General features: G+C 46.2%; 1 protein-coding gene across 9 annotated transcripts in view; it reads left to right on the top strand.

Moving 5' to 3' along the window:
- The window catches only part of LOC102929563 (rap1 GTPase-activating protein 1), a 63,016-nt gene that overhangs the window by 21,132 nt on the left and 17,013 nt on the right, over positions 1-24,871 (top strand). For 3 of the 9 annotated variants that reach the window (XM_027828781.3, XM_043543213.1, XM_037911276.2), the window contains exons 4-20: positions 153-200; positions 1,747-1,785; positions 1,880-2,071; positions 3,883-3,986; positions 4,989-5,067; positions 5,644-5,697; positions 5,792-5,875; positions 6,709-6,809; positions 7,769-7,898; positions 8,130-8,285; positions 11,048-11,119; positions 12,552-12,638; positions 14,711-14,845; positions 16,641-16,790; positions 18,826-18,929; positions 20,769-20,885; positions 21,259-21,385. In XM_027828781.3, coding sequence (XP_027684582.2) covers positions 153-200; positions 1,747-1,785; positions 1,880-2,071; positions 3,883-3,986; positions 4,989-5,067; positions 5,644-5,697; positions 5,792-5,875; positions 6,709-6,809; positions 7,769-7,898; positions 8,130-8,285; positions 11,048-11,119; positions 12,552-12,638; positions 14,711-14,845; positions 16,641-16,790; positions 18,826-18,929; positions 20,769-20,885; positions 21,259-21,385 — 1,779 coding nt within the window. The remainder of the gene's footprint in view (positions 1-152; positions 201-1,746; positions 1,786-1,879; positions 2,072-3,882; positions 3,987-4,988; positions 5,068-5,643; positions 5,698-5,791; positions 5,876-6,708; positions 6,810-7,768; positions 7,899-8,129; positions 8,286-11,047; positions 11,120-12,551; positions 12,639-14,710; positions 14,846-16,640; positions 16,791-18,825; positions 18,930-20,768; positions 20,886-21,258; positions 21,386-24,871) is intronic. The other 6 variants (XM_043543340.1, XM_043543297.1, XM_043543407.1 and 3 more) reach the window with 4 other exon arrangements.

Below are 24,871 nucleotides of genomic sequence, written 5' to 3'. Positions count from 1 at the left end.
CCCACAACATCTCCAAAAACAGTGGATAAAAGGGGGGGCCTTGAAGGATGTCCTCAAATACACAACCTGGGGCATGGGGTGTGAGGCAGTGGGGAGAGAAAACGGACTTGCTGCTTTGTGAGATTTTACTATCTCTGTCTCTGTGTTTCCAGGGGAGTCGTCTGGATGAGCAAAGATGTTCTCTCCCAACTCCGCTCAAGGTCAGGTTAGGTCTTTGGTGCCTCATATATTATTGAAAAAGGCAAATAAAGGGTTTCTACTTGCAGTTTGCCCTGCACTCTGGCTTCCTCAGCCTCCTTGAGGGATGAGGAGTCTAGTATTTGTAACTCAAGTCTGTGTTTCTATCACAGAGTTCTGGGGATGTTGCACAATAGGGTCTAACAATATGATGCAAATATAATAAACACCCTCTCAAAATCCAAGCAGATTCAATCAGTCACTTTAGTATTATTAATTATAGCATAGTTCTGGTGAGATGTTTCCTTGCTTTTATTTTAGTTTGAGTTTTAATAACATTTATAAGAGAAACTTATACTGAGTCTCATATCTTTCAGTAAGCATCGTGAGTCCAGAACCTGTAAGGGCTTAGGGTGGGTGCCAGCTGGTCAACCTGAAATCTCACCAGATCCTCCTAATAAGTCCATGGCTCTCACCTAATTGGCCTACAAAGAACTGGGTCCCATTTTTCAAATGCTCAGATCTTTCTCTTTTTCTATTGTGTCTGCTCTGGTGCTCTAACCTGGTAAGCTAACAAAATCGCCCACAAGGAAGCAAGGTGGGTGGGAAGTGTGTAGGATGGAGGGGCGTGTCAATGCCAAGCGTGGTTAAAGGGGGAGGGGGGCTAGAAGAACATTAAAGTGGCTTAACATAGGGTTCTCCCCCAATCCTCTTACACAGCCACAGCAGCCCCTGCAGTTGTGGATCAGCCACCCTCACTGTCAGAAAATGGAGCCTCACTGCACGGGGCCCTGTCTTATGGTGTCGGAGGAAAGATGGGGAGAAGGTTCAGTGTGCCTAGCATTGTGAAAATGGGCTTCTGGCAGGCATCTATCTCTACTGTTCCATGGCACAGAGCCCCCTTAGTATCAGCATACTCACTCATTTGGTAATAGTGCTGTTCAGAGAGCAGGAGTAGAGCTGCCCTATCTGGGAGCTGGGTCACCTCTTCTAATCAGGGATCACAGGCTCTCCAAATGGTGAGTGGAAAAGTCCTTCCCCACCTCACAGAGCATCCTCAGAGCCTCAACTACACCCTGGAGTGTAGCTTTGACCATCTGCAGGCTGGTTTAAGTGACACCCCTCATGCTCCCAGAATGCAGGAGTGATACCAGTGCACGCTGCTCTACCCCACTTGCATAAACACTGTTCCCCATCCCCAGGTGTCCCTTTATGCAGCAACATGGCACTAATCCAGCACTCTTCTCAGCATGGGACAAGGGACTAAGGCTATCAGGCCACACATGGCTTAATTTGCCTCAATCTGGTTCACAATTTGATTCCTCTGTTTTTCCCTCACTATGCCCTGTGCAGCTGGGGCAGGGGAGTGGAATCTGGCCCCTGAAGTTTATTTGCTGAAGTTTTTGTGTGTTATAATCCTGTGTGCTGTGCAATGCACCCTAACCTAGATACTCTAAAGAAGTAGGAGTGGATGGGGAGGAGTGGCAGTGGAGGACAAGCAGCCTGGGTCACCAAGTGAAGATGGTACTATAAAGGCTCCCTCAGTTCTGTAGTCCCTTGTGATTTCAGAGAGAAGAGGAGTATATCCCATACCCCAGCATCCATGAGGTGAGTCACAGCTGGCTCTGCTCTGCTCAGTCTCTTCCTCTACCTCAGTAATGTTATTTGCCTCACAAAGCAATGCCTCTGTCTCTCGGGACAGGTGTTACGGAAAGGGTGGCCATACCCCCTCATTATCCTACCCCAGTTCGGGGGCTACTGGATTGAAGGAACCTGCCACAGCCTCCCCAGCTCGACCTCGGCTCTGCCTGACCTGTCTTCCCCCTGCAGCAGTAAAGTGAAGCTAGAAGGCGACCCCACGGCCAAGCTGTACCGCAAGCACTTCTTGGGGAAGGTAAGGGGGAACCCCATAGCCTTCCATTCCACTCCATGACTATACTGTATCCCAAGGGCCTCCTGACAGATGTTGGGGTGACCTCACACACACACACCCCACCCAGATCCCACACCTCCCCAGTGCCAAAAATAATTAAATAAGATGTGTCCCACTACATACCCAGCAATGTGCTACTTAGAGTCACAGCTACGTCAGGGGTGTCCCTTTGCGCCTTGGGTAGTGTCCCGTGTGTTAGAGAAGAGAAAGGTCTCAGATCTGATTAATATAAAGGGGATCTTTTGCTGAGACTTCTGGACACAGACAGACCTTGGGAGATGGAAGAGAAACAACTGTAATGAATCATGGTGGCCACCACATACAGACACTCAGCTGGACATGGGGATCAAACCCAGGCCCTTCAGCACAAAATATAGAAGGCCCTGCCAGCTGAGCTAAAGGATAAACTCTAGTAGCTCTCAGTAACAGGTTGTTATAGCGAGAGAGATAATTGCATGCACTAAGCCAATGTATTACACAGGCTTGGGGCCAAGTACTCCTTGATCTTGCCATTTCCAGCTATGACAGGTATGGGAACACATGGAAGCAGAGACCAGCCTCCAGGTGAGGTTCAAAGCATGGGCATTTATTAGCTGTCCCACAGGCTCCACCTGAACTGGGTCCTCTGGGGTGCTGGGCAGTCACCAGATGGATCTCACGATCATGCTGACCAACTCACAATCAGTTGTCAACAAAACCATGATCTGTTCTGGAGACCAGATGCCTAAACCAGAGTTGGCTCAGCTTATTTCAACAGACTACCCCTTGCAGTACAAGCCCACAGACGGGGGAAAAAATGTGTGCATCTGGTCTCCACTGCAGAAGAGGCCTCACTGAGGCAGAAGTCAAATTCATCTGGTGTTTGAGACCAGAGACGAGGTCAGTGTAGGAATGATACTAGTGTACAGACCCAGCACCAGAGGCTTCTTGTCTGAACGAAAGGAGATGTTGTGCTGAATCTGATTCTGGAGACTGAAATTTATTATCTTGGGAGTCTTTCGAAGTGCCGGGTATGCCACCACTAACCCCATATCTGTTAGAGTAACCAGGGAATTTTTCCAGAGCCACCCACATAGCCAGATACGTGCTGGATCTGATCTTTGGCTTAGCTGTAGATGACACTGCTAGGCTGATATGACCTTTGCCCTCCCCCCTCCAAGCAGCAGTAAGAGTTTCCCCCTCTTCTCATGTGGGATGGCTCGTCCGGTATAGCAGAGACTCATAAACCCAATGAGTTTGGAAAATGTGCAAGAATGGAGTATTGCACAACTGTAGGAACAATCTGAAGTGCAGTACTACTGAGTCACTGTATGCTAAGCACTCCCTTCTTCTGCTCAGCCCAGCAGATCTCCTTGGTTCACTGCTGAAACATGTATTAGTGAGTTTGGGTTCAAGATATCTTCACAGTGACCATAACTCCTGTAGTGGATAGCACCAGCAACACTAAGCGCTTGCAGCATACTCACAAGGGAGTTACTGCTTCAGCTCAAAGTGGTAGAGGCCTCTGCTTTTGGTGCTGTGCAGCCCAGGTTCTGCCCTCACAGGGGACCTGGGAAGGAGGAAGCTATGCTCCAGGAATAGCTCTATCTTGTCCTGAATAGCTCTATCATGTTCACAGCCTAGCCAGGGCAACGTGAGATGATGAGGGTGGTGGGAAAGACACCCAATGGTGAAGGGGTATCTTCTCGGGGACTATGGGAGATTGGCAATATCCTAGGTATAATCTGGTGGGTACCTTGGGGGAATGAGCTTCTCTGACTTCCTGTTTTTAGGAGCATCAGAACTTTTACTCCAGTGACACAACCTTGGGCTACCTGATCCTTTCTGTGAAGTATGAGCAGATTGAGAGGCAGGACAACTTGCACCTGTTGCTGAGGTAACAGCACCCAGCATGGAAACACATGTACCATGCTCTGTCTCCCACTTTACCAGGAAGTCTTTCTGTGTGGATTTTGTGACCTAATGTCATTGTCCCAGGAATGGTTGCAGGGAAACCCCTGACTGGGGAAGCCCCTTTTCCTTCTGGCTCGTCTTTGAACATTCATCTTTCTTTACTCCCAGCTGTTATCCTCAGGAAGCTGAGGGCTGCAGGGCAGCCAGGAGTGGGGAGGGGTCAGAAAGAGAATTTCTGGTGTGTCTGTCCCATTGCAGATGGGGAAACAGAGTGAAAGGATAAGCAGAAATCTTACATAAAAAGGGGGGAATCTAAAAGCCCTCTGAGCTGTACCAGGGAATATTTTCATTGAGCACAGACACACACATAGGAAAGTGCTGGTGGCTGGTTGGAAGAGACCCTGGTTCTATGCATCACTCCTTCTTAATGGGACTCTGGCATGCTGTTGGCAGGCCAGCTAAAGCCAGATAGAAGGGAGTTATGATGCCTAATCTATGAGGATGACCTCAGGGCTAATGCAGTTAGTTTTGTGTATGGGAATAATGGGTTTGAATCCATTGTTGTCCCAAAATATTCCCTTCTGTGTTGATGAAGCAGCATGTGGATTTCCTTTGCAATATACTTAACTGTTGTTTAAAGCAAAAAAGGTCTCTAAGGAGTGATGGAGATCCATGTAGCTGCCTAACCAGCTCTGTTTTTTCTTTCTGCTCAATTAATACCAAGCACTGGGCTACAGGAACCCTAAACAGTGTCCATCTTCCAGTGACATTAGGCACTAGTGCTAAGCTAGAGTCTATGTAACATGTACAACCCTTTTGGGAGCTAATTAACCCTTTAGTTTGCTGGACCAGAATAATATGCAAGAACAATATTCCCTCCCTAAGAAGAGATCTGGAGGTGCGGCAGGAGTCACCTTAAGCAGTCAGAGATGTTGTTTGCATTTCCCTTTGTCATTTGTTCTCAACTTTTTTCGGTTTGTGGCAGGACTCGAACCGGTACCAAACACGACCTGATCCCCATTTCCTGCCTGAATGAGTTCCCCAATGCAGTCCAGATGGCAAAGGTGAGACACTAACTGAGTACATTTTCTTTCACACACTCATGGTATGTCTACACTACAGTCAGAGGTGTGAGTGCAGCATCTGTAGACATAACCGAGCAGGCTTTGATCTAACTAGATTGAATAACAATAGCAGTGAAGCCACAGGCTATCCAAGCCCACCTGGGACCTACACATTTGAGTGGCTAACCTGTGCTGCCACAACTCCATTGCTGTTATATGATCTAGATAGATCACAGCTAGATCGGGTCTGTCTCAACAGGCTGCAGTCCCACTTCTGATTGCAGTGTAGACATACCCTTTGTCTGTCTCTGCTTAACTCTCACTCTTCAGCTTCCTTTCTCACGTCTCTCTCACCTGTCTTTTCCCTTATTCTTCTCCAGTCTTTTGGCCCTTTCTCATCTATCTTTTCTCCTCACTTTGCCTTAGATTTTCTTACCAAGAGACTCCTGCAAGATGATTATAAAGCAATACCCACCTCACCCTCCTCCTGCCTGTAGCGAGGGTACAGGAAGGGGAGTCACAGCTCCCAACAGTGGTAATCAATCACCACTTTTCCTTCTTTCTCTCTCTCGGCAGCTGCTGTGTGAAGACGTGAATGTTGACCGATTCTTCCCTGTCCTCTACCCCAAGGTATGTTTACAGTAGCTTCCCACCCGCCTATCCCTCTGATGATAGGGGCTGCTGGTGGGATGTGACCGAGACTTTATGCTTTCCGCCCTCCCAGGCTTCCCAGCTCATTGTTGCCTTTGATGAACACGTCATAAGCAATAACTTCAAATTTGGGGTCATCTACCAGAAAGCTGGGCAGGTGAGAGGTCTCTGCACTCCATAACCAAGCACCCTCAGGCCCAAACACACCAGATCACATTTCTCAACCCCAACCGTGTAGAAGGCAATTTAAGCCAACCTGGGGCCAAGGATTTTTTTCATTCCCTGTCACTCTGAGTCTTGGGGACTTCTCTCCCACATCCCCCTGTCAATGTGGCCAAACCTAGTGCCCTCCTCTGGATCCAAAGATGCATTCCCTGCAATTTCAGCCCTAGAGAATTCCAGTTTCTCTTTGCTGTTTATGAGCCCCAGTCCCATTCTAGTGAGAACAGGTCCTAGTGGTGCCAAGCACTGGTACTATGTATCATTTTCTGTCCTAATGTCTGCTCTCCTTGCTGCAACATCAGTTCACCTCAACTGGGAGACTGTGCCCCCTGCAGGCATTGACCATCTCTGTCATATTGGTTCTGGGGACCCCTTGGTGCTGTCAATACACCTGGACCCATGAGATCTTCTTCCTTGTGGACCCAGGGAAGCCCTCTGAGTCCTAGAGACTTCTCTCTCCTCTGCACTGTCCACAGGGAGAGAACCCCCTGCTGGCACCAGAGTGAGATTCGCATTCTCCATGTTCTCAGTGCTGGAGGACAGGCCTTGTTTTATTTCAAGGAAAAGGAGACAATTTTCCATTATATACAGGGGGATAGGGATCTGGACCCCACTGAGGTGGGAGGATGTAGACTCTGTGTGAGAGAAGGGAAGTGAACCTTCCCCATATCAGTTTTTCTCTTTTCCTCCTCTCCAGACCCCAGGAGAAGTGGGAGTGTGTATGGCGAATAATCTCCTCTGCTTATCATATCTCCTCTCCCCTTCCAGACCACAGAGGAAGAAGTCTTCAGTAACACTGAAGAGAGTCTGGGCTTCCTGGAGTTCCTGGAGTTCCTTGGAGACAGGATCCAGCTGCAGGATTTCCGTGGGTGAGTAGGGGACATCATGGGAATGACCAATCAGCATAGCATGGGGGCTGCAGTCAGACACAATTAAGGTACGAAGCACAGACTTGGGGAGCCCAAAGTAGACCCATGTGTCTTCAGCTCCAAAAATCACAAAGCAGATCTCCTTCTGCTGGCAGGCCAATATCCTCTTTGTGGGTCCATCTGTTAGAGGGCCACATCCCTGATCCAGACACTACATCATAGGTTGGATTTTCAAAAGAAGTCAGCCCCCATTTAGGCTAAATAGAGCTCCAGCTGTGCATCCTGCAGGGCATTCCCAGAATGGCTTGGCCTATTGTTTCCCCTGGGATCCTGTTGGAGTCCCATTCACAGCTGGTGCTGTGAATTTACATGTCTCAGTATCCAGTCTGGTTTGCCAGCTCTGGCTCTCTCCAATAGGCAGTGTTTGGGATTGTGTCTCATGCCTGGGAGCTGGGCTGAATGGTTGGGGATTTCTCATGGGAGATTCTTGGGGCTCTTTCCTGGGATGCTTTTCTCCCAAATGTTAAGCTGTGTGTGACTGACAGCAGCTAGGACTGACCCACAAGGATCAACAGAGAATGACAGAGCATTGACCATATCACACTATCCTGTGCTGCTTTGAGGTGCCAACGGGCATTGGTAAGCCTTGGTCCTTACCGTCTGCTTCTGTGGGGCACCCCATGCACTCCACATTTCTCAGCTAGAGATGTTTCCCCTGAGAGTGGCAGGGATGATTGCTCCTCCAAAGCCACCTGGTTTGGCAGGAATAGATGCCTCTCTAGTTCTCAGTGGAGAGAGGATGATGCCAATAGGAATTTTGTGCAGCTCTAGTGTAGCTACTGCATTGATTTTTGGGGTGTGTTGTGCCTTTCAACCACTGAGCTCTTAAACCTGTCTCTGATGACAACCTTACTGGTGTCTACTTCCTTCCCCCCACCACATGGTACCAATGCATTCAGGTTCCGAGGAGGCTTGGATGTCACAAGGGGTCAAACTGGCACTGAATCAGTCTATACCAATTTCCGGGGCAAGGAGATCATGTTCCATGTATCTACGAAGCTGCCATTCACAGAGGGAGATGCCCAGCAGGTACCATAAGGGGAGGCACCGAGTGATTCAGGAGGATGGGAGAGTGAACTGGTGGATGGGGCTAGGGACTGGGTGGGTGTTGGAGTAGGCAGTGGTTAGGGATGGGTGTAGATTAGTGGCTGGGGTTGGGTTTCCAGCTGCGGGTGTGGGTTGGGACTGCTGGATGAGTCGGTGGCTAGGGAAGGAATCTCCCCTCTTATTCTTTTCTCTCATCTCACTTGCTCCCTCCAGCTGCAGCGGAAGCGTCACATTGGGAACGACATTGTGGCCATTGTCTTCCAGGATGAAAACACTCCCTTTGTCCCTGACATGATAGCATCTAATTTCCTGCATGCCTATGTGGTGGTACAGCTTGCTCATGGTTCCATTGGGGAGACTCTCTACAAGGTAAACACAGCCAGCGGGCCCCTGTTTGGTCGGGGATCCCCTTGCTGGTAGTTAGTTCAAACTCCTGCCCCTTGCCTGGAGTGCAGACCCTTCCTCCAGCTTTTGGGGAGGCAGGAATTCAACTAGACGTTATTCCAACTGCTTTATCAATAACAGTCACCATTATGAACGTGCACCCAGTCCCAGGGCCCCACATCAGCTACTCAGTCAGCAATTTGGGCAGGGATGGATTTCCAGTTAGGCACAGTAGGCATGTGCCTATGGGCACCAGCATTCTAGGGGCGTGTGGGGAGGGTTGCCAAGTATGTGATATTCTAGCCCAATTGGGCTATTTTTAGTAGTCTGTTGCCAGGTTTTTTAGCAGGTGCGAGCTGCAGTATTTTGGGCTATTTTACTGTCCTACTGCTGCTGGCTGCATTGCTCTGGAGTTCTTGTGAGTGGGGGAGCCTGCAGATCTGCCCCATCCGCTGCTGAGATGCCCCACAAGCCGCTTGTCTCACGTCATGCCCCCTCTCCTTAGGTAGCGTTTGCAGCATGTGCAAAATTCTTGTCCAAGGGAGGCAGAATTTGTTTTCTGCAGAAAATGTGCTTTTGCCCACCAGAGACCGCTGTGGCACCAGAACAACCTGAGCTGGCTGAAGCTAACCGGTCTGGTGGGCACTGGCAAACACCAAGCAGGCGGGTGGTGGGTGCATTTTTTCTTCAAGTGAAAAGTGACAGACACAATAGCCTTCTTGGAGCCAGGTTAGGAGGCAGAGCAGGCCATACGGGCTGCTGGGGGCTCACAGGGCCACATGGGGATGGGGGAGGGAGGCTCCAGGCAGGGCCACATAGGGAGGCAGGGGGGGTACTGAAGATGCTGTGCCTAGGGGTGTTTCAGGTGTAAATCCAGCCCTGGATCCAGGGCCACCACTCTGGGCTCTGGCTGACCCTTCCATGTTGTGCAAGGCAGGCTCATAGTGGCCACGTTCTCAGGCTGCTCCCTGCGCAGTCGAGCTCATACATGCCATTGCATGCATAGCCCATACAGTTCCTTCTCCAATCTTTTATATTTGGTACCGGTGCAACCGCTGCTGGAATACTGTGTCTAGTGCTGGTGCCTACAATTCACAAAAGCTGTTGATACATTGGAGAGGGCTCAGAGAAGAGCCATGAGAATAGTCAAAGGATTGGAAAACCTGCTTTATAGAGATAGATTGAGCTCCTCAAGACTATTTAGTGTAACAGAGAGAAGGTCAGGGCAGTCCCTACCCATACGCAAAGTACGCAACTGCGTAGGGCACCAGGTGCCCTGCGTGCTGCTCCAGCCCCTGCCCCGCCTCTTTCCCATGGCCTCCGCCCCAGCCCTGCCCCCACTCCACCCATTCCCCAAAGCCTCCGCTGAGCCCCGCCCCTGTTCCGCCCCAGCCCCGCCCCCACTCCCCTGAGGACTGCAGCAGGGCCAGGCCTGCAATCACCAGTGGCAGGAAGTGCAGCAACCTGACCCCAGCCATGCCACCGGTGAGTGCTGGGGGGTGGTTCCCCCCTGTCCCCCAAGCCAGCCCCGCCCTCCCAGCGGAGGCCTGCCCCCCCACACACACACACGGGGGTGCTGTGTATGGCACAGAATAGCTAGAGACGGCCCTAGAGAAGGTTAAGGGGTGATTTGATCACATTCTATAGGTACCTACGTGGGGAACAGCAATTCAGTTAGAGGGTTCTTCAGTCTAGCAGAGAAAGGTCTAACAAAATCCAATGCCTAGAAGATAAAGCCAGACAAATTCATTTTGGAAATAAGATGCAAATTTTGAACAATTGTGGTAATTAACCATTGGAAGAACTTACCAGAGTTGTGGTGGATTCTCCGGTGAAGTGAGCTGTAGCTCACGAAAGCTTATGCTCAGATAAATTTGTTAGTCTCTAAGGTGCCACGAGTACTCCTTTTCTTCCTGCTATGTCTGTGTGTAATACCTGGCGCTGCCACAGATTTCCTTTGTGATTTGGGTGAGTCGCTGCTGAATGTGTCTCCTTCAGTTCTCCATCTGTATAATGGGAATAAGAATAATGCTGTCCCATATTTCAAGAATACATTAATTTAATGATTGTAAGGTACTCAGCTATGGTAATGAAGGCCATATGTGTGTGTATGTATGTAAGAAAAATGCTATATAAACTGGGTATATATTACGGTAGAATGCCTAACTAATTGGAGATTGAGGAGTTCATTAAATTGAATATCTCAATACTGCAGCAGATACAGTGCATAAATTTCAGTCTGGTGCACTGCATCACTTTCTTTTTGTCCTTCAAACCACAGTAAAGTGATTTCCATTGCATTGAAGGCATCAGGATGTGAAGGGATGTTGACTTGTTCTTCATTGACATCACTTTTGTTACATAATATTCTTTTCCTCCCATTGGGGAAAATGATTTGGATAAGTGGTTGTTCAGAAGACTGGTATTCATAAAACTGAAGTTCTTCTGTGATATAATAATATATTATTTAGATATACACTTGGGATTTAGCTGGCATAGAACCATCTGCTGACTACACTACGGACTACATGCTGTGGAGAAGTATTGCCTTTGATTTATTTGAAATGTATTTACCCTTAATTAAATCAGGTGCCCCTTAGTTTTGTATTATGGGACTGATTCACGTCGCCTGATGTTTTCAGGGTCCATGACTTCTGTTTCCGCTCTTATACAAGCTCATCACTGTGAGAGGATGTGACATTCTGGTTCTTGCTATGATGTTGAAGTGGTTTCTTGTTTTGTTTTAGGTTTCAGTAACAGCTCGAGATGACGTCCCCTTCTTTGGACCCCCTCTCCCAAATCCAGCCATATTTAAAGAGGTTTGTGTCTCTGAGTCCTCTAAGCAAGCGATGCAGGGATCAGGTGTGTGGTTTACACACCCTATGATGGGTTGGATTACAGAAACCCCCTTGGGGTTGCCAACTAATGTGCCAAGACTACTTCTGCCCCTGCTTTCCTGCCCTGTCAGCTTGGGACTGCCTGGTTTGAGCCAGACCGGCTAGCTTGCTGCAAACCCAGACCCAGGTCTGAACCATGTCCCCTAAGCTGTAGGCTTAATTGAAAGCAGCTTAAGAAGTGTTCCTGTCTTTAACATTCAAATGCCCAACTCCCAATGGGGTCCAAACCCCAAATAAATCTGTTTTACTCTGTATAAAGCTTATACAGGGTAAATTCATAAATTGTTCGCCCTCTAGAACACTGATAGAGAGATATGCACAGCTGTTTGCCCCCCCTCCACCCCCCCCCCCCCCTGGTATTAATACATACTCTGGGTTAATTAATAAGTAACAAGTGATTTTATTAAATACAGAAAGTAGGATTTAAGTGGTTCCAAGTAATAGCAGACCGAACAAAGTGAATCACCAAGCAAAATAAAACAAAACACGCAAGTCTATACCTAATACAGTAAGAACACTGAATACAGATAAAACCTCACCTTCAGAGGCATTCCAGTAAGCTTCCTTTTACAGACTAGCCTCCTTCTAGTCTGGGTCCAGCAATTAGTAACTACAGGGGATGTGAGTGTCCTTTGTTCCAGTTTCTTTCCAGTATCCTTGGGGATGGAGAGGCTATCTCTTGAGCCAGCTGAAGACACAATGGAGGGGTCTCCCACGGGCTTAAATAGACTTTCTCTTGTGAGTGGAGACCCCCTTCTCTCTCCTATGCAAAGTCCAGCTTCAGGATGGAGTTTTGGAGTCACCTGGGCAAGTCACATGTCCATGCATGACTCAGTTTTTACAGGCAGCAGCCATTGCCCACATGCTATCTTGACTGTCTCCAGGAAGACTTCTTATGTGGATTGGAGCCTTCCAAGATCCATTGTTCATTAAGTGTTCCTTGATAGGGCACTTAATTTGCACATTGCTTTCTCAAGAAGCTGACCAAATGCTTTACAAAGGCTACTTAAAAATCAAGCAAGTACACAGCCAATATTCATAACTTTGAATACAAAAATGATACATGCATACAAATAGGTTGAATAGATTCAGTAGATCATAACCTTTACAGAGATATGTTACATGGCATATGTAGCATAAAACATATTCCAGTTATGTCATATATATATACATTCATAAGCATATTTCCATAAAGCCTTATGGGGTGCACCATCACACACCCCTTCACCTCTAGGTTGCTGTTTCCAATTTGGTTCCAGGATTGGGTTGGATAACCCTGGGGGTTAAGGAAATGTATATCCAGAGCCTTTTCTAGGTTACCATTTCCAATCTAGACTTCCTTTTTTTCCCACAGGGTTCAGAGTTTCGTGAATTCCTCTTGGCTAAACTAATCAATGCTGAGTACAGCTGCTACCGGGCTGAAAAGTTTGCCAAACTAGAGGTGGGTCTGTGTATGTGAGTGTTCACATTAATATTTAATAAATGCAAAAAACTGTGTTAGTGCCAGGTTAAGGCTGCACAATTAATGAAAGACATAGAAACTCTTAGGAAATTAAAGTCCCTTAAAAATAAAGTAAATTAAATGTTAACTCAGCCTTGTGGTGCTTCTTGTATGTTTTATTATCTATATCTATATTAAAGTACACATTTAACCCCTCCAAAACAAGAATAGAATATCTGGCGTACATGCAAAGTGGCTGCTACTAGAACCCTAGTGGTTACATTACTTGACTTTTACAGTGAAAGCCACCCAATCTTAATGTTGCATTCACTTAGGTTTTTGCATTTGATTCAGGGTAGATTGATTTAAATCAGCAAGTAGAACATCTTGATTTAAATAATCAATTTTAATCTTGTTTTCCATTTATATTTTGTAGTTATTTTCCTAAAGAAAGGTTTATTTGCACTGGTTGATAACCATTAAAGCATATTGATTTGCAACCAAATATAATTTTGACACTAAATTTGATACTTCTTTTGCTAGTCAGGAGGATTCATTATATCTATACACATTTATTTAAGCAATTATATTGCTTAACCTGCATTTATTCAAATTCTTCATTTTTACATTTGTTTATTATGTTAGAAGATGTGAATTATGCATTTCTTCATTTACTCTATTTTTGTGTGTGTGATTTGTGTGAAGCTGTATTTGGATGGAAATTGGAATATAGTTAAAACTACTTAATAAATTTAAAAAGTAAGATTATCAGAACATGTTTGCATTTAAAATCAACTGATTTATTAAACAAAGTAAGTATCCTCAGCAGTGAGTGAACTGTACTATTTTTTCTGGCAACATGTCCTTCAAGGCCTTAGAACTAGTAGGCCTCGTCTTCACACCTAGTTTTTATTCATAGATTGGAAGAGGAAGACAAGCTTTCCTGCTTTTTAAACTCCCGGTCCATTTGTTAACTTTGAATGAACTAGTCATTGAACAGAACTAGCTGAATAAACTGAAATGAAGAAAATATTCGTGCTGTGCCTGCAAAAGACTATCAGTAGCTAGCACTTCAACAAACTCTGGTTCCAGATGCTTAGCCAGTGTCTTCCACCAGTTCAGCAGTGACATTTTTTTAAACTTTGGCAGCAGACATGTACTGATTTAAGATTATATTTTGTAAATTTAGTTTAAATTATTTTAATAGATTGTAGTAAATTTAGGCCTTTAACATAGGTTGTCATAATTTCAGATAGGTTTATTTTTAAGAATAAAAATGTATTTAATTTAAAGAAAGAAAATATGATTTAATTGAAGAAACTTATTTATTTATTTTAAATAGACAGTTTTTATCCACCCTGATTTCATTTCCTGGGCTCTTCTGAGGAGGGGCCGAGGGAAATGGAAAAAGGCACCAAAAAATAGCTTAAGGAAGTATAAGGAAGATAGGGAAGGGTCCACATTTGGAAGAAATCATATTCCTCTTAACACTAGAGAAAGTGGGATGTATCAATTATATCTGAAACATAGAGTCCATTCTCTCTCTCCCTCTTTCTCAGTGCTTTGTCCTTTATTTTTTCTCAAAAAGAAAAGGAGTACTTGTGGCACCTTAGCGACTAACCAATTTATTTGAGCATGAGCTTTCGTGAGCTACAGCTCACTTCATAGGATGCATAAAGTGGAAAATATGGTGAGGAGATTTATACACACACAGACCATGAAAAAATACACATTGTAAGGAGAGAGCTACAGCTCACTTCATCAGATGCATAAAGTGGAAAATACACTTTGGGAAAATACACTGAGGAGATTTATATACACACAGACCATGAAAAAATACACATTGTAAGGAGGGTGATCACATCTCCTCACTGTATTTTCCACTTTATGCATCCGATGAAGTGAGCTGTAGCTCACGAAAGCTCATGCTCAAATAAATTGGTTAGTCTCTAAGGTGCCACAAGTACTCCTTTTCTCTTTGCGAATACAGACTAACACGGCTGCTACTCTGAAACCTTTATTTTTTCTGTCATTCTATTCTGTCCCTTCTCTCTCTCTCTGCCCTGGTGTAGGAGCGAACTCGCAGTGCCCTCCTGGAGAGCCTTTTTGAGGAGTTGCAGCTCCGTAGCCGCAGCATGATGGGCCTGGCCTCTGGGGACGATGAGAAGATGGAGAATGGGGGTGGTGGCTTCTTTGAAAATTTCAAGGTGAGAGATCAAGAACTGCTGCAGCCTCTTAAACCTATCCCTCTTGCAGAGCCACCGCCACCCAGCTCAGTCCCAGTTCAGGATACATTAGCCCTGTTGGGCACATGTGCTTGGGGTGGCAGGGAGTGGGGGACAATATGGCTCCTTCTCAACAGCCACATTTTGCATTGTATTTTTACATACCTCACAAGGAGAAATGCAGCTTCTCCCTCTCCACTCAGGGGAGATGCAGCTTGGCACAGTACAGCATCCCATGGTGTTCCTAATGTGAGGTCTCTGGATGGGATGAAATGAAGCCCTACACCCCCTGGCCCTGGCCGGCATCTAGTGGCAGGGAGGACCCAATTCCCCTGATGAGAAAAGAGATCAGGAACTTGCAGAAGGAAGTATGATTGGTTCGGGGGGCAGAGCCTTTTGTCCCCCAGCATCACACTGGCTCTATCTGCAGGACAGCAGCAGCAGCTGGGAAGGTCCCATCAGATGGTTGTTTCTAACACAACTGTTGCTGTAGTATCTAGGTACTTTGGAATACTGAGAGACATCTTTTTCCCTCTAAAAGCATGAGCTCTTTTTTGTATGATGTGGTGGTATCAGTAGCTAATCTCCAGGAACACAGGGCCAGGGTGATGTGAGGGAGGGAACGCGTATACCAGTGATGCTTAGACCTCAATGATTCAGAAGCCAAATTAGCAATCAACATTACCCAAAAGAGCCACAATTGTGTGACTTCATTGTTTCATTTACTTTCTCTCTTTATATATATACTATTCTCACAGCCAAGTATTCTACAATAAAAAGCATCCTGATTGATTGATTAATAACTTAGCTTGGTTAATAATTAAATCACAGTATTTTAATATCATGTGCTGCAAAGAGCTGCAGGAGACACATTGAAGAGCAACTTGCAGCTCCTGAGCCTCAGTCTAAGTATCACTGGCCTACTCAAACAGGAGGGAATGAGTGTGCTGGTTCTCACTCCACTGCCTGCCTCTCTCTTCCTTTCTTCCTGCACCATGTGTGGTACATGCCTAGTGGGACAGACAGCCATATCTCAGGTACCAGCACCTCACTTGGCACTTCAGCCCTCGTGGTTGGCAGCTCTCATCAGAGTTGCTGGGACAAAGTAGAGGCCAACTCCCCACTCACCTGTAGAGGTGAGGTGCAGGTCAGGACTGAGGCCCAGTGGTAGGGTGCGTGTGAGTGAGTAGCTTACTGCCCTTGCAGCATCTGTTCAGTGGATAAATAGAAAATTTCAGAATCTGTCCAGCACCTTTCGGCATATACTCCAAAATCTGCTTCTCTGGCATCACTGTGTTCAGATAGCCTTTTAAGGGGCTGGAGAAGAGGGAAGGGGCCTGGGAAGTGATTTTTTCAGAGTACTCTAGTTTCAGTGGGGCAGCTTCTCTCTCATGGCCATTGCATAGGCCTGCATGGGACTGAGCCCTCCAGCCTTACATGAGGATTTGGTCCCTTTTCTTGCACTGAGTATGACTGTGTGAGGTAATGCTGGCTTTTTGGGAAAGTTGTAGTGTTGGTGGGGAATCTCTATCTCCTGCAGGAGGACGGGGGAGACTGCGAGCAGAGGGAACAATCTTTCACTGACCCAGGGGCACATAGACAAGATGGAACCAAACAGGCCTTTCCCATGGGTAATTTTTGGGCTGCTGAGTTCTAGTGGTGAGGGAGGATATCTCTGGTACTGGTGTCTGTCCTCACCTCTACTCCCCACCGTGGTGATCTTCATACTGTCCTTTATGTGTGTCTGTGTCTCTCTGTCTGTCTCTCTGCCTCCCAGCGGGTGATCCGAGGCCGCAGCCAGAGCCTGGATACCATGGGGATAGCCATGAGGAAACAGCAGCAGCCGGCAACCCCGCCCAGCCGCCCAGCTACCACCGGCCTTGCTCTCAACCAGAGTGTCGCCGAGGGCACCAAGGCTATTGCTGCGGTAAGGTACTGGGAGGGAGTGCCACTGGAAGGAGCCCAGCACGTCTCTGATCCTCCATGATCCACCCACACATTTTGTCCCTCTACCCCTATTATTGTGTCCCTCTGTGAATCTTTTATGTTTGTATCACTCCATTTCTGTCTCTGTGTGTCTGACTGGGTGTTTCTTTGTGCATCTCTCTTGTGCTGAGTCTGTGTCTCTGTTCTGTCTTCATTTATGTTCCTGGGTCCCATTCATCTACACACTGGATCTGAGCTTGGCACAGGGCTTGAGAGGAAGGGCAGAGGTGGCTTGACATCACCCTTGTGCCTCCTTTATTTTGGGCTAGCTGTGGATCTGCGTGCTGCCCTAACTGAAAAAAGACCATACACCTTGATTTTTACCAAGACAGTCCCAGTTTTTTATGTGATGAGAACTGAGAAATTCAGCATGCTGGAAATGTTCGTGTTTCACTTCATCAATCAAATGTTCATTTTTTAATAACTACAAAATGTATGTTTCAGTCATATTGCTATGCTGAGTAGAATTCACATGTCAGGAACAACAGTTCAGTGGAACAAGCACTCAGTGGGATGAACAGTATTTGGAGTGAGAGAAAAGTTAGATGAGCACAGGCACTGCCAAAACCAGTCTTTTACTTGATGTGACTGTTAAGGACACTTGGTTGGTGTTGCATGATAAACTCATTCAGAGCACTACATTCCAGGAGAAATGCTCCATTCTGAGAAATATGCCCATGTCACTGACAGAAGTAACACCTACTTGTATAAGAAAAAGTGCACTCATGTCTTCTGTATGAATATTTCATGACTCTAGAAAATGTTGCCACAAAAGTGTCCTGGTTTCTGATTCTGAAAATATGGTTACCCTAGCTAACTCACACCTGGCTGCCTAAGGCTTCTGCACTGGGGCTCCAGCAGGGCTGGTGTAGTGCCAAAACCACCAGCTCTATGTCAACCAGGGAGGTCCCTTTCTTTGGGGAATTGCTGCCCTGGGGACAGATGTTGTAGCTTTACAGATCCTTTATGCCTGCACTAAGGAGCCATAGAGTAGTGATGAGCTGGGCCCTTCCTCTCTCTCTCTGAGTCTGTAAGTCTCTTTGTTTCTTTGTGTCTCCTTTCAATCTGAGTTTATGCCTCTCTTCCAAACTCTTTCTGTGTCTCTCTTGATGACATTGTAACCCTGATCCTCTGTCTCTCTTTCCATTTCTCTCACTCTGTCTCCTGTCTCTCTGTGTCTCATTCTGCCTGTCTGTTTTTCTTCCTCTCTGTCTCTCTTAACATCTGTGTTCAGGGCTGGATTAACTCTCCTGTGGGCCTGGGGCTATTAGATTTTGTGGGGGCCCTGTATACAAGTCTTTTTCCTGGGAGGGAGTTTGGGGCAGGAGCGGGCTGGGGCAGGGGATTGGCTGGAATGATTTAGTTGGGGATTGGTCCTGTTTTGAGCAGGGGGTCGGACTAGATGACCTCTTGAGGTCCCTTCCAACCCTGATATTCTATGATTGGGGTGCAGGAGGAGGTGCAGGGTCTGGAAGGGAGTTTGGTTTCAGGAGAGGGATTCTGATCTGGGGCAGGAGATTCGGATGGAGGAGGGGGTGTGAGGTGTAGGTGCCGGCCGGGAGGCGCTTACCACAGGCAGCTCCCAGCTGGTGGTGCAGCAGGGCTCAGGCAGCCTGCCTGAGCACCCTGCTGCGCCGTGGGACTTTTAGCGGCCCGGAGTTGGAGATCGCTGCCTGTGATTTATTTTTGCGGGGTCCCTCTTGAGCCAGGGCCGTGGGCTGCAGCCCCTAAAGCCTCTGCCTGTATTGAACCCTCACTTCCTCCCCTCTCTTTCTCACTGACAGCTTGTAGGAGTTCTTCCTTCACATTCTGGTTCCTTGGGGGCTCTGGGCAGCACTATTACATATCAGAGATGATGCAAAGAGAGGGTCTGGGATCCAGGCTGCACACTCCCTCTCCCCCTCCTCCAGTACCCCACTGCTTTGTCTCTCACACTCCCCTCCTTCCTATCACTTGCTTACTCTCCTTCTCTCTAGTCCTTTGCCCTGCCTGGGAGGAGCCCATCGCGCACCCGAGGCAGCCACTTCCACGGGCGTCGCAGCAGTGCCATTGGCATTGAGAACATCCAGGAGGAGAAGAGGTAAGAGCTGTGGGAATGGGTGGGGTGCAGTGGGATGAAGGGTGCTGGGGCAGGGGAAGAGAGAGGAGAGGTGGGAGGAACTGGGACCAAGAGGAGATGGAGGATGGTGAAGGCTGGGGGAGGCAAGAAAAGGGAAGATGGAGAGGTGGGATCAAAGGAACAGGAAGGGGAGCAGACTGCAGAAGAAAATAGGCCTGGGACCCAGGGGAACTGAGAGGAGGTAGGAAGGGAAACAAGTCGGGGAGGGGTAGACAAGGGAAATGGGAGGGAGGCAGGACCAGAGTGAAGGGGAGAAGAGATGGGAACAGGAGTGTAGTAGACAGGACCTTCATCAAACAGAGTAGAAGATGATCCAGGATTCCTGCCTGTCCTGTTCCATCCCCACTGTGACAAAAACAGTTCTGCTGTGCGCATGTGAGAGGAGAGTGGAGAAAAATACATTTTTTCCATTTTTTTTTTTAGAGAGTAACTAAATCTTGTGAATTTTAAAAGAAATAATTGTGAGCGTTTTCTTAACATGCTATAATCAAAATGGCTGAGGTTTGAGACTTGCAGACTATCACAGAAGTAGCATTCACAGAGGAGCAGAGCACAGCCTTCGTCCAGGGCTTAATGTAGCTGAGTTATGAGCATTTGAAAATTGCACATTGAGTAGTAGAGGTTATTTTGTTAAACTCTTAATGGGCCCCAAAAGGGGTGCTGTGCATTAGGGGTTCAGTGTATGCCAGATCCAAAGCCCAGTCCTTTGAACTGCTGTATACGCCACATGAAACCTGCCCAATTGTTCACGAAATCCAGGAATCTGTCAACGGACTCAGTGTAGAGAAGAGAACCCCCTCTCCCAGCATGCAGACAGCCATGACCGTCACCACGGGTAAAATCTGTGCCTGTGAAGTCTCTCCCCATGTCTCTTTCTCTTGCCCTTTCTTAAGAGAGACACTGACAGACTTATTTGTATTTAAAATGATGTATTTTTTTAGAACAAAAAATTATATAGAGGCAAGTTCCCATTAACAATGTATCTAAAATAAAAAACTGTCACAACACTCGCACTTTTTGTGGCTTACCTTTAACGACAATTTTACATCTCTTATAAATACATTCCTCAGCCCAGCCCTTTGTTACTCACCTCCCTGTCCTCTTCAAGGATGTTTAAAGATTTCCTGCAAAGGTGGAAAAATGGGTCTGTGCCCTTATTTTCTTCTTTATAATACAGAAAGAAGGTGTTGGGTTTCTTTAGATTTTCTTCTGCTTGTTTTCACTTCAGATATATCAGGAATGCAAAGCCTGCTCTTCCCTGCATTTGCTGGTTGACTCTTGAGATGAAGACTGGGAGTTTTCTCAGCTCCTAATTGAAGGGGCTGCACTGCAGAATAATTCACACAGAGATTTCCTCACAAATATATTAGTTAAATAGGTGTCAGCAAAAACACAAGTTTGATACAGTCTGAAAGAAAAACCACTGCTGCTCTCAGTTAGTCAAATGTCACCTCCTTAGCATGTTTGACACTATAAATATACATCTCCAGTCAACTGTAGAGTCTTCCAGGTTAGATAAGATCTGAATTTCTAGTGGGATGGGGGTGGGGGGAGCAAGTTGAGAAGAAATTTTAAAAACTCAAACCCTTTCAGGCCTTTATGATAAAAATAAAAGAAGCATAAAAAGGCCCAGTCCTGATATGTTCTTCCTTTGTAGACCACTTAAGAAGATTGCTGTGTTCCAGCACCTTGTACCTGTGTCCCCCATAGAAATCCCTCTCTGTATTTCCCCTTGTAGGAAGCATTAGGTAACACAGTGGTAATTCATGTCTCATGTAGCTGGTTTTCCTTTCACTCCAGTAGGGATGTTGCTGACAGAATCCAGAAGATGCTGGAGAGTCCAGGACCCTTTTTTGACCTGAAGTCTGATGGCTCCTCCAGTCCCAGTTCCCCAGAGTTCCCAAACAGGAAGAGCAAGTGAGTTGAAAATGGTCTTTCTGTTCAGGAGAAACTCTTGGTGTCCCTGGGGAAGGCTTCAGCATGGCAGGTGTCTCACTTTTTGTCCCCTCACATAGGTACCTTGACTGCAAAGAATGTGGTCGCTAGTGATTAGAGCCAGCGAACGGGAGTTAGTTCTGCCGGGTTCTATTCCTGGCTCTGATACTGACCATGGATGAGTGACTTCCCCTCTCTGGATGATCCCCCCCATCAATATGGATGATTACAATAAAGCTGCCTCACAGGGACTTGTAAGGCTTTGTTAATGTCTGCAAAGCACTGGAAGGGTCTTGGGTGGATGGTGCAAAATGAGATCTGCAATGATGGTGATAACTTTGGACTTGGATTTCAGAACCCTCTCCAATCAAACATCGGGATATTGTGTGATGCAGCCACTCTCACGCTCCTCATCCAATGTGAGTAGCTGCTGTAGTGGAGTGAGGGAAAATGAAACATCTGAGGAAGAGGAGAATGAGACGGTGAGTGTAGGATTTATGAGCCCTAAAATACAGAGATTCCCTCCCCCTCACACTCTGGGTCCCCCCCTTCTCCTGCTTACCCCTAACACCAGCTGTGTCCTGGGGCCTAATAGGTCTACCCCAGTTGTGAGCCTAACTGTGGGCAAGTGAATAAAAGTTTGTAAAGTATTACAGTAATCTGTAACAGTGAATGCTGATAGGAAAAGCTGGAAAAGGAACACAGACTGAATTAGTCTGAATGAAAAGACCTAGTGTTATAACTCAAGGACTATATTAAGCTCATGCCTGGAAAACAAACTGGGGGACTGGAAATCAATGGACCAAATTAGTGTATCAAAAATTAGGCCTAATTGGTGGGCAAAATAATCATAGAATAAAAGTATAGAAGTGTAGGACTGGAAGGGACCTCAGTAGGTCATCTAGTCCAGTCCCCTGCACTCAAGTCAGGACTGAGTAATAACTAGACTATTCCTGACAGACGTTTGTCTAACATGTTCTGAAAAACCTCCAGTGATGGTATGATGTTCCCCTGTGTTATCTGGACCGGTGATCTGCTAGGTCACTCCAATCCTTGACTCTAGGAGCCAGCCTTACCCTGCTCTGCTGTGAGAACCCCCACTCCCAGGCTGGTCACGCACAGCCTCTAGCACGTAAGCTACATGAGTGAGCACTTTTGGCCAGCTGCTGCTTGGATTGTGCAATCGAATGACACTAGCCAATATCTCCAGTCCCAGACACAACCCTAGGAACCTCCATCTTGCAGTGTCCAGTTGTGTCCAGTTCTTCAATTTAACAAAGAAATTGATATGTACCAGGCTTGTTATCCCAAGGTGAGTCTCTGACATGCTTCAAACCAAATGCACTGGTTCAGGTAGAATAAACAAACAAATGTATTAACTACAAAAGATAGATTTTCAGTGATTATAAGTCAAAGCACAACAAGTCAGATTTGGTCAAATGAAATAAAGGCAAAATGCATTCTAAGCTGATCTTAACACTTTCAGTGCCCTTACAAACTTAGATGCTTCTCACCACAGGCTGAGTGGTTGCCCTTCAGTCAGGCTCTCCCCTTTGATCAGCGCTTCAGTCGCTTGGTGGTGGTGTCTGTAGACCTTTTATCATGTCCTTTCTTCCCTCTTGGCTTTGCCCCCCCACCTTCAGAGTCAGGTGAGCATTACCTCATGTTAGTCCCAAACTGACCAAGGGAAGGGGAGTGACTCACTCGAGAGTCCAACAGATCCATTGTTGCTGCCTAGGCCAGTGTCCTTTGTTCCTGTGAGGCTGGGCTGGGTTTGTCCCATACATGCCCTGATGAGGTGTGAACTGCCCCTCTGCTCCTGGAGAGTTTTGCCTGGGCTTGTTTTAAGCCATGAGGTCACATTTTCAGACTCGTAACTATATACATGAAATTACAACCTATAACATTACTATAACAACCATGCTCAATGCATCATGAGCCTTCCGAAGACACCTGAGATGACAAACTTTGCATTGGATACCACACAATCATATTATAAGGATGAATATGGGGGTGCAAGGTGTTCCCCTGAGGTACAGAGCATCACAGATGGAGATTCCACAACTTCCCCAGGCAATTTAGTCCAGTGCTCAACTACCCTGACAGTTAAGAAGTTTTTCCTAATGTCCAACCTAAACCTCCCTTGCTGCAATTTAAGCCCGTTGCTTCTTGTCCTATCCTCAGAGGTTAAGAAGAACAATTTTTCACCCATCTCCTTTTATGTATTTGAAAACTGTTATCCCCTCCCCCAGTCTTCTTCAGACTAAACAAACCCAATTTTTTCAATCTTCTGTCATAGGTCATGTTTTCTAGACCTTTAATAATTTTTGTTGCTCTCCTCTGGACTTTCTCCAATTTGTCCACATCTTTCCTGAAATGTGGCTCCCAAAACTGGACACAATACTCCAGCTGAGGCCTTATCAGCGCGGAGTAAAGCGGAAGAATTACTTCTCGTGTCTTGCTTACAACAATCCTGCTGATACCTCCCAGAATGATGTTTGCTTTTTTTCCAGCAGTGTTACACTCTTGACTCATATTTAGCTTGTGGTCCACTATTGACCCCCAGATCCCTTTCCGCAGTACTCCTTCCTAGGCAGTCATTTCCCATTTTGTATGTGTGCAACTAATTGTTCCTTCCTAATTGGAGTACTTTGCATTTGTCCTCATTGAATTTCATCCTATTTACTTCAGACCATTTCTCCAGTTTTTCCAGATCATTTGAATTTGAATCCTATCCTCCAAAGCACTTGCAACCCCTCCCAGCTTGGTATCACCTGCAAGGTTTATAAGTATACTCTCTATGCCATTATCTAAATCATTGATGAAGATATTGAATGGAACCAGAGCCAGGACTGATCCCTGCAGGACCCCACTCAATATGCTATTACAGCTTGATTTGTGAACCACTGATAACTACGCTCTGGGAATGGTTTTCCAATCAGTTATGCACCCACCTTTTGTAGCTCCACCTAGGTTGTATTTCCCTAAGTTTATGAGAAGGTCATGTGAGACAGTATTAGAAGCCTTATTAAATTCAAGATATACCAGATCTGCCACTTCCTCCCATTCACCAAGGCTTATTACTCTGTCAAAGAAACTATTCGGTTGGTCTGACATGATTTGTTCTTGACAAATCAATGATGACTGTTACTTATTACCTTCTTATATTCTAGGTGTTTGCAAATTGATTGGTTGATTATTTGCTCCATTTTCTTTCCTGGTACTGAAATTAAGCTGACTGTTCTGTAATTCCCTGGGTTGTCCTTATTTCCCTCTTTATAGATTGGCACTGCATTTGCCTTCTTCCAGTCCTCTGGAATCTCTCCAGTCTTCCATGAGTTTTCAAAGATAATTGCTAATGGCTCAGATATCTCCTCAGTCAACTCCTTGAGCATTCTAGGATGTATTTCATCAGGCCCTGTCGACTTGAAGACATCTAACTTGTCTAAGTAATTTTTAACTTGTACTTTCCCTATTTTACATAAGAACATAAAAACAACCATACTGGCTCAGACCAATGGTCCATCTAGCCCGTTATTCTGTCTTCCACCAGTGGCCAATGCCAGGTGGGATTCAGAGGGAGTGAACAAAATAGGCAGTCACTGAGTGATCCATCCCCTATTACACAGTCCCAGCTTCTGGCAAACAGAAGCTAGGGACTCAGAGGCTAGCTGCAGATCCTACCTCATTTTCACTAGCATTCACTATGTTAGACATCTGATCACTACTAACCTTTTTGGTGAAAACTGAGACAAAAGTCATTTAGCACTTCTGCCAGTTCCACATTTTCTGTTATTGTCTTTTTCCCGCTCACTGAGTAATCAGCCTACCCTGTCCTTGGTCTTCCTCTTGCTTCTAATGTATTTGGAGAATGTTTAATGAGGGGATGAGTGATTCCACCGAGCAATTCCTCTTGGGATCCTCCAAAAGACTTTTAGGGGAAAATTAGAAGATGGTGGCTGAATGAA

The sequence above is a fragment of the Chelonia mydas genome, chromosome 1 (genome assembly GCF_015237465.2).
Source record: "Chelonia mydas isolate rCheMyd1 chromosome 1, rCheMyd1.pri.v2, whole genome shotgun sequence".
Lineage (NCBI taxonomy): Eukaryota > Metazoa > Chordata > Testudines > Cheloniidae > Chelonia > Chelonia mydas.
Note: the sequence above shows the minus strand (reverse complement) of the source record. Positions and strands in the feature narration are given on the sequence as shown.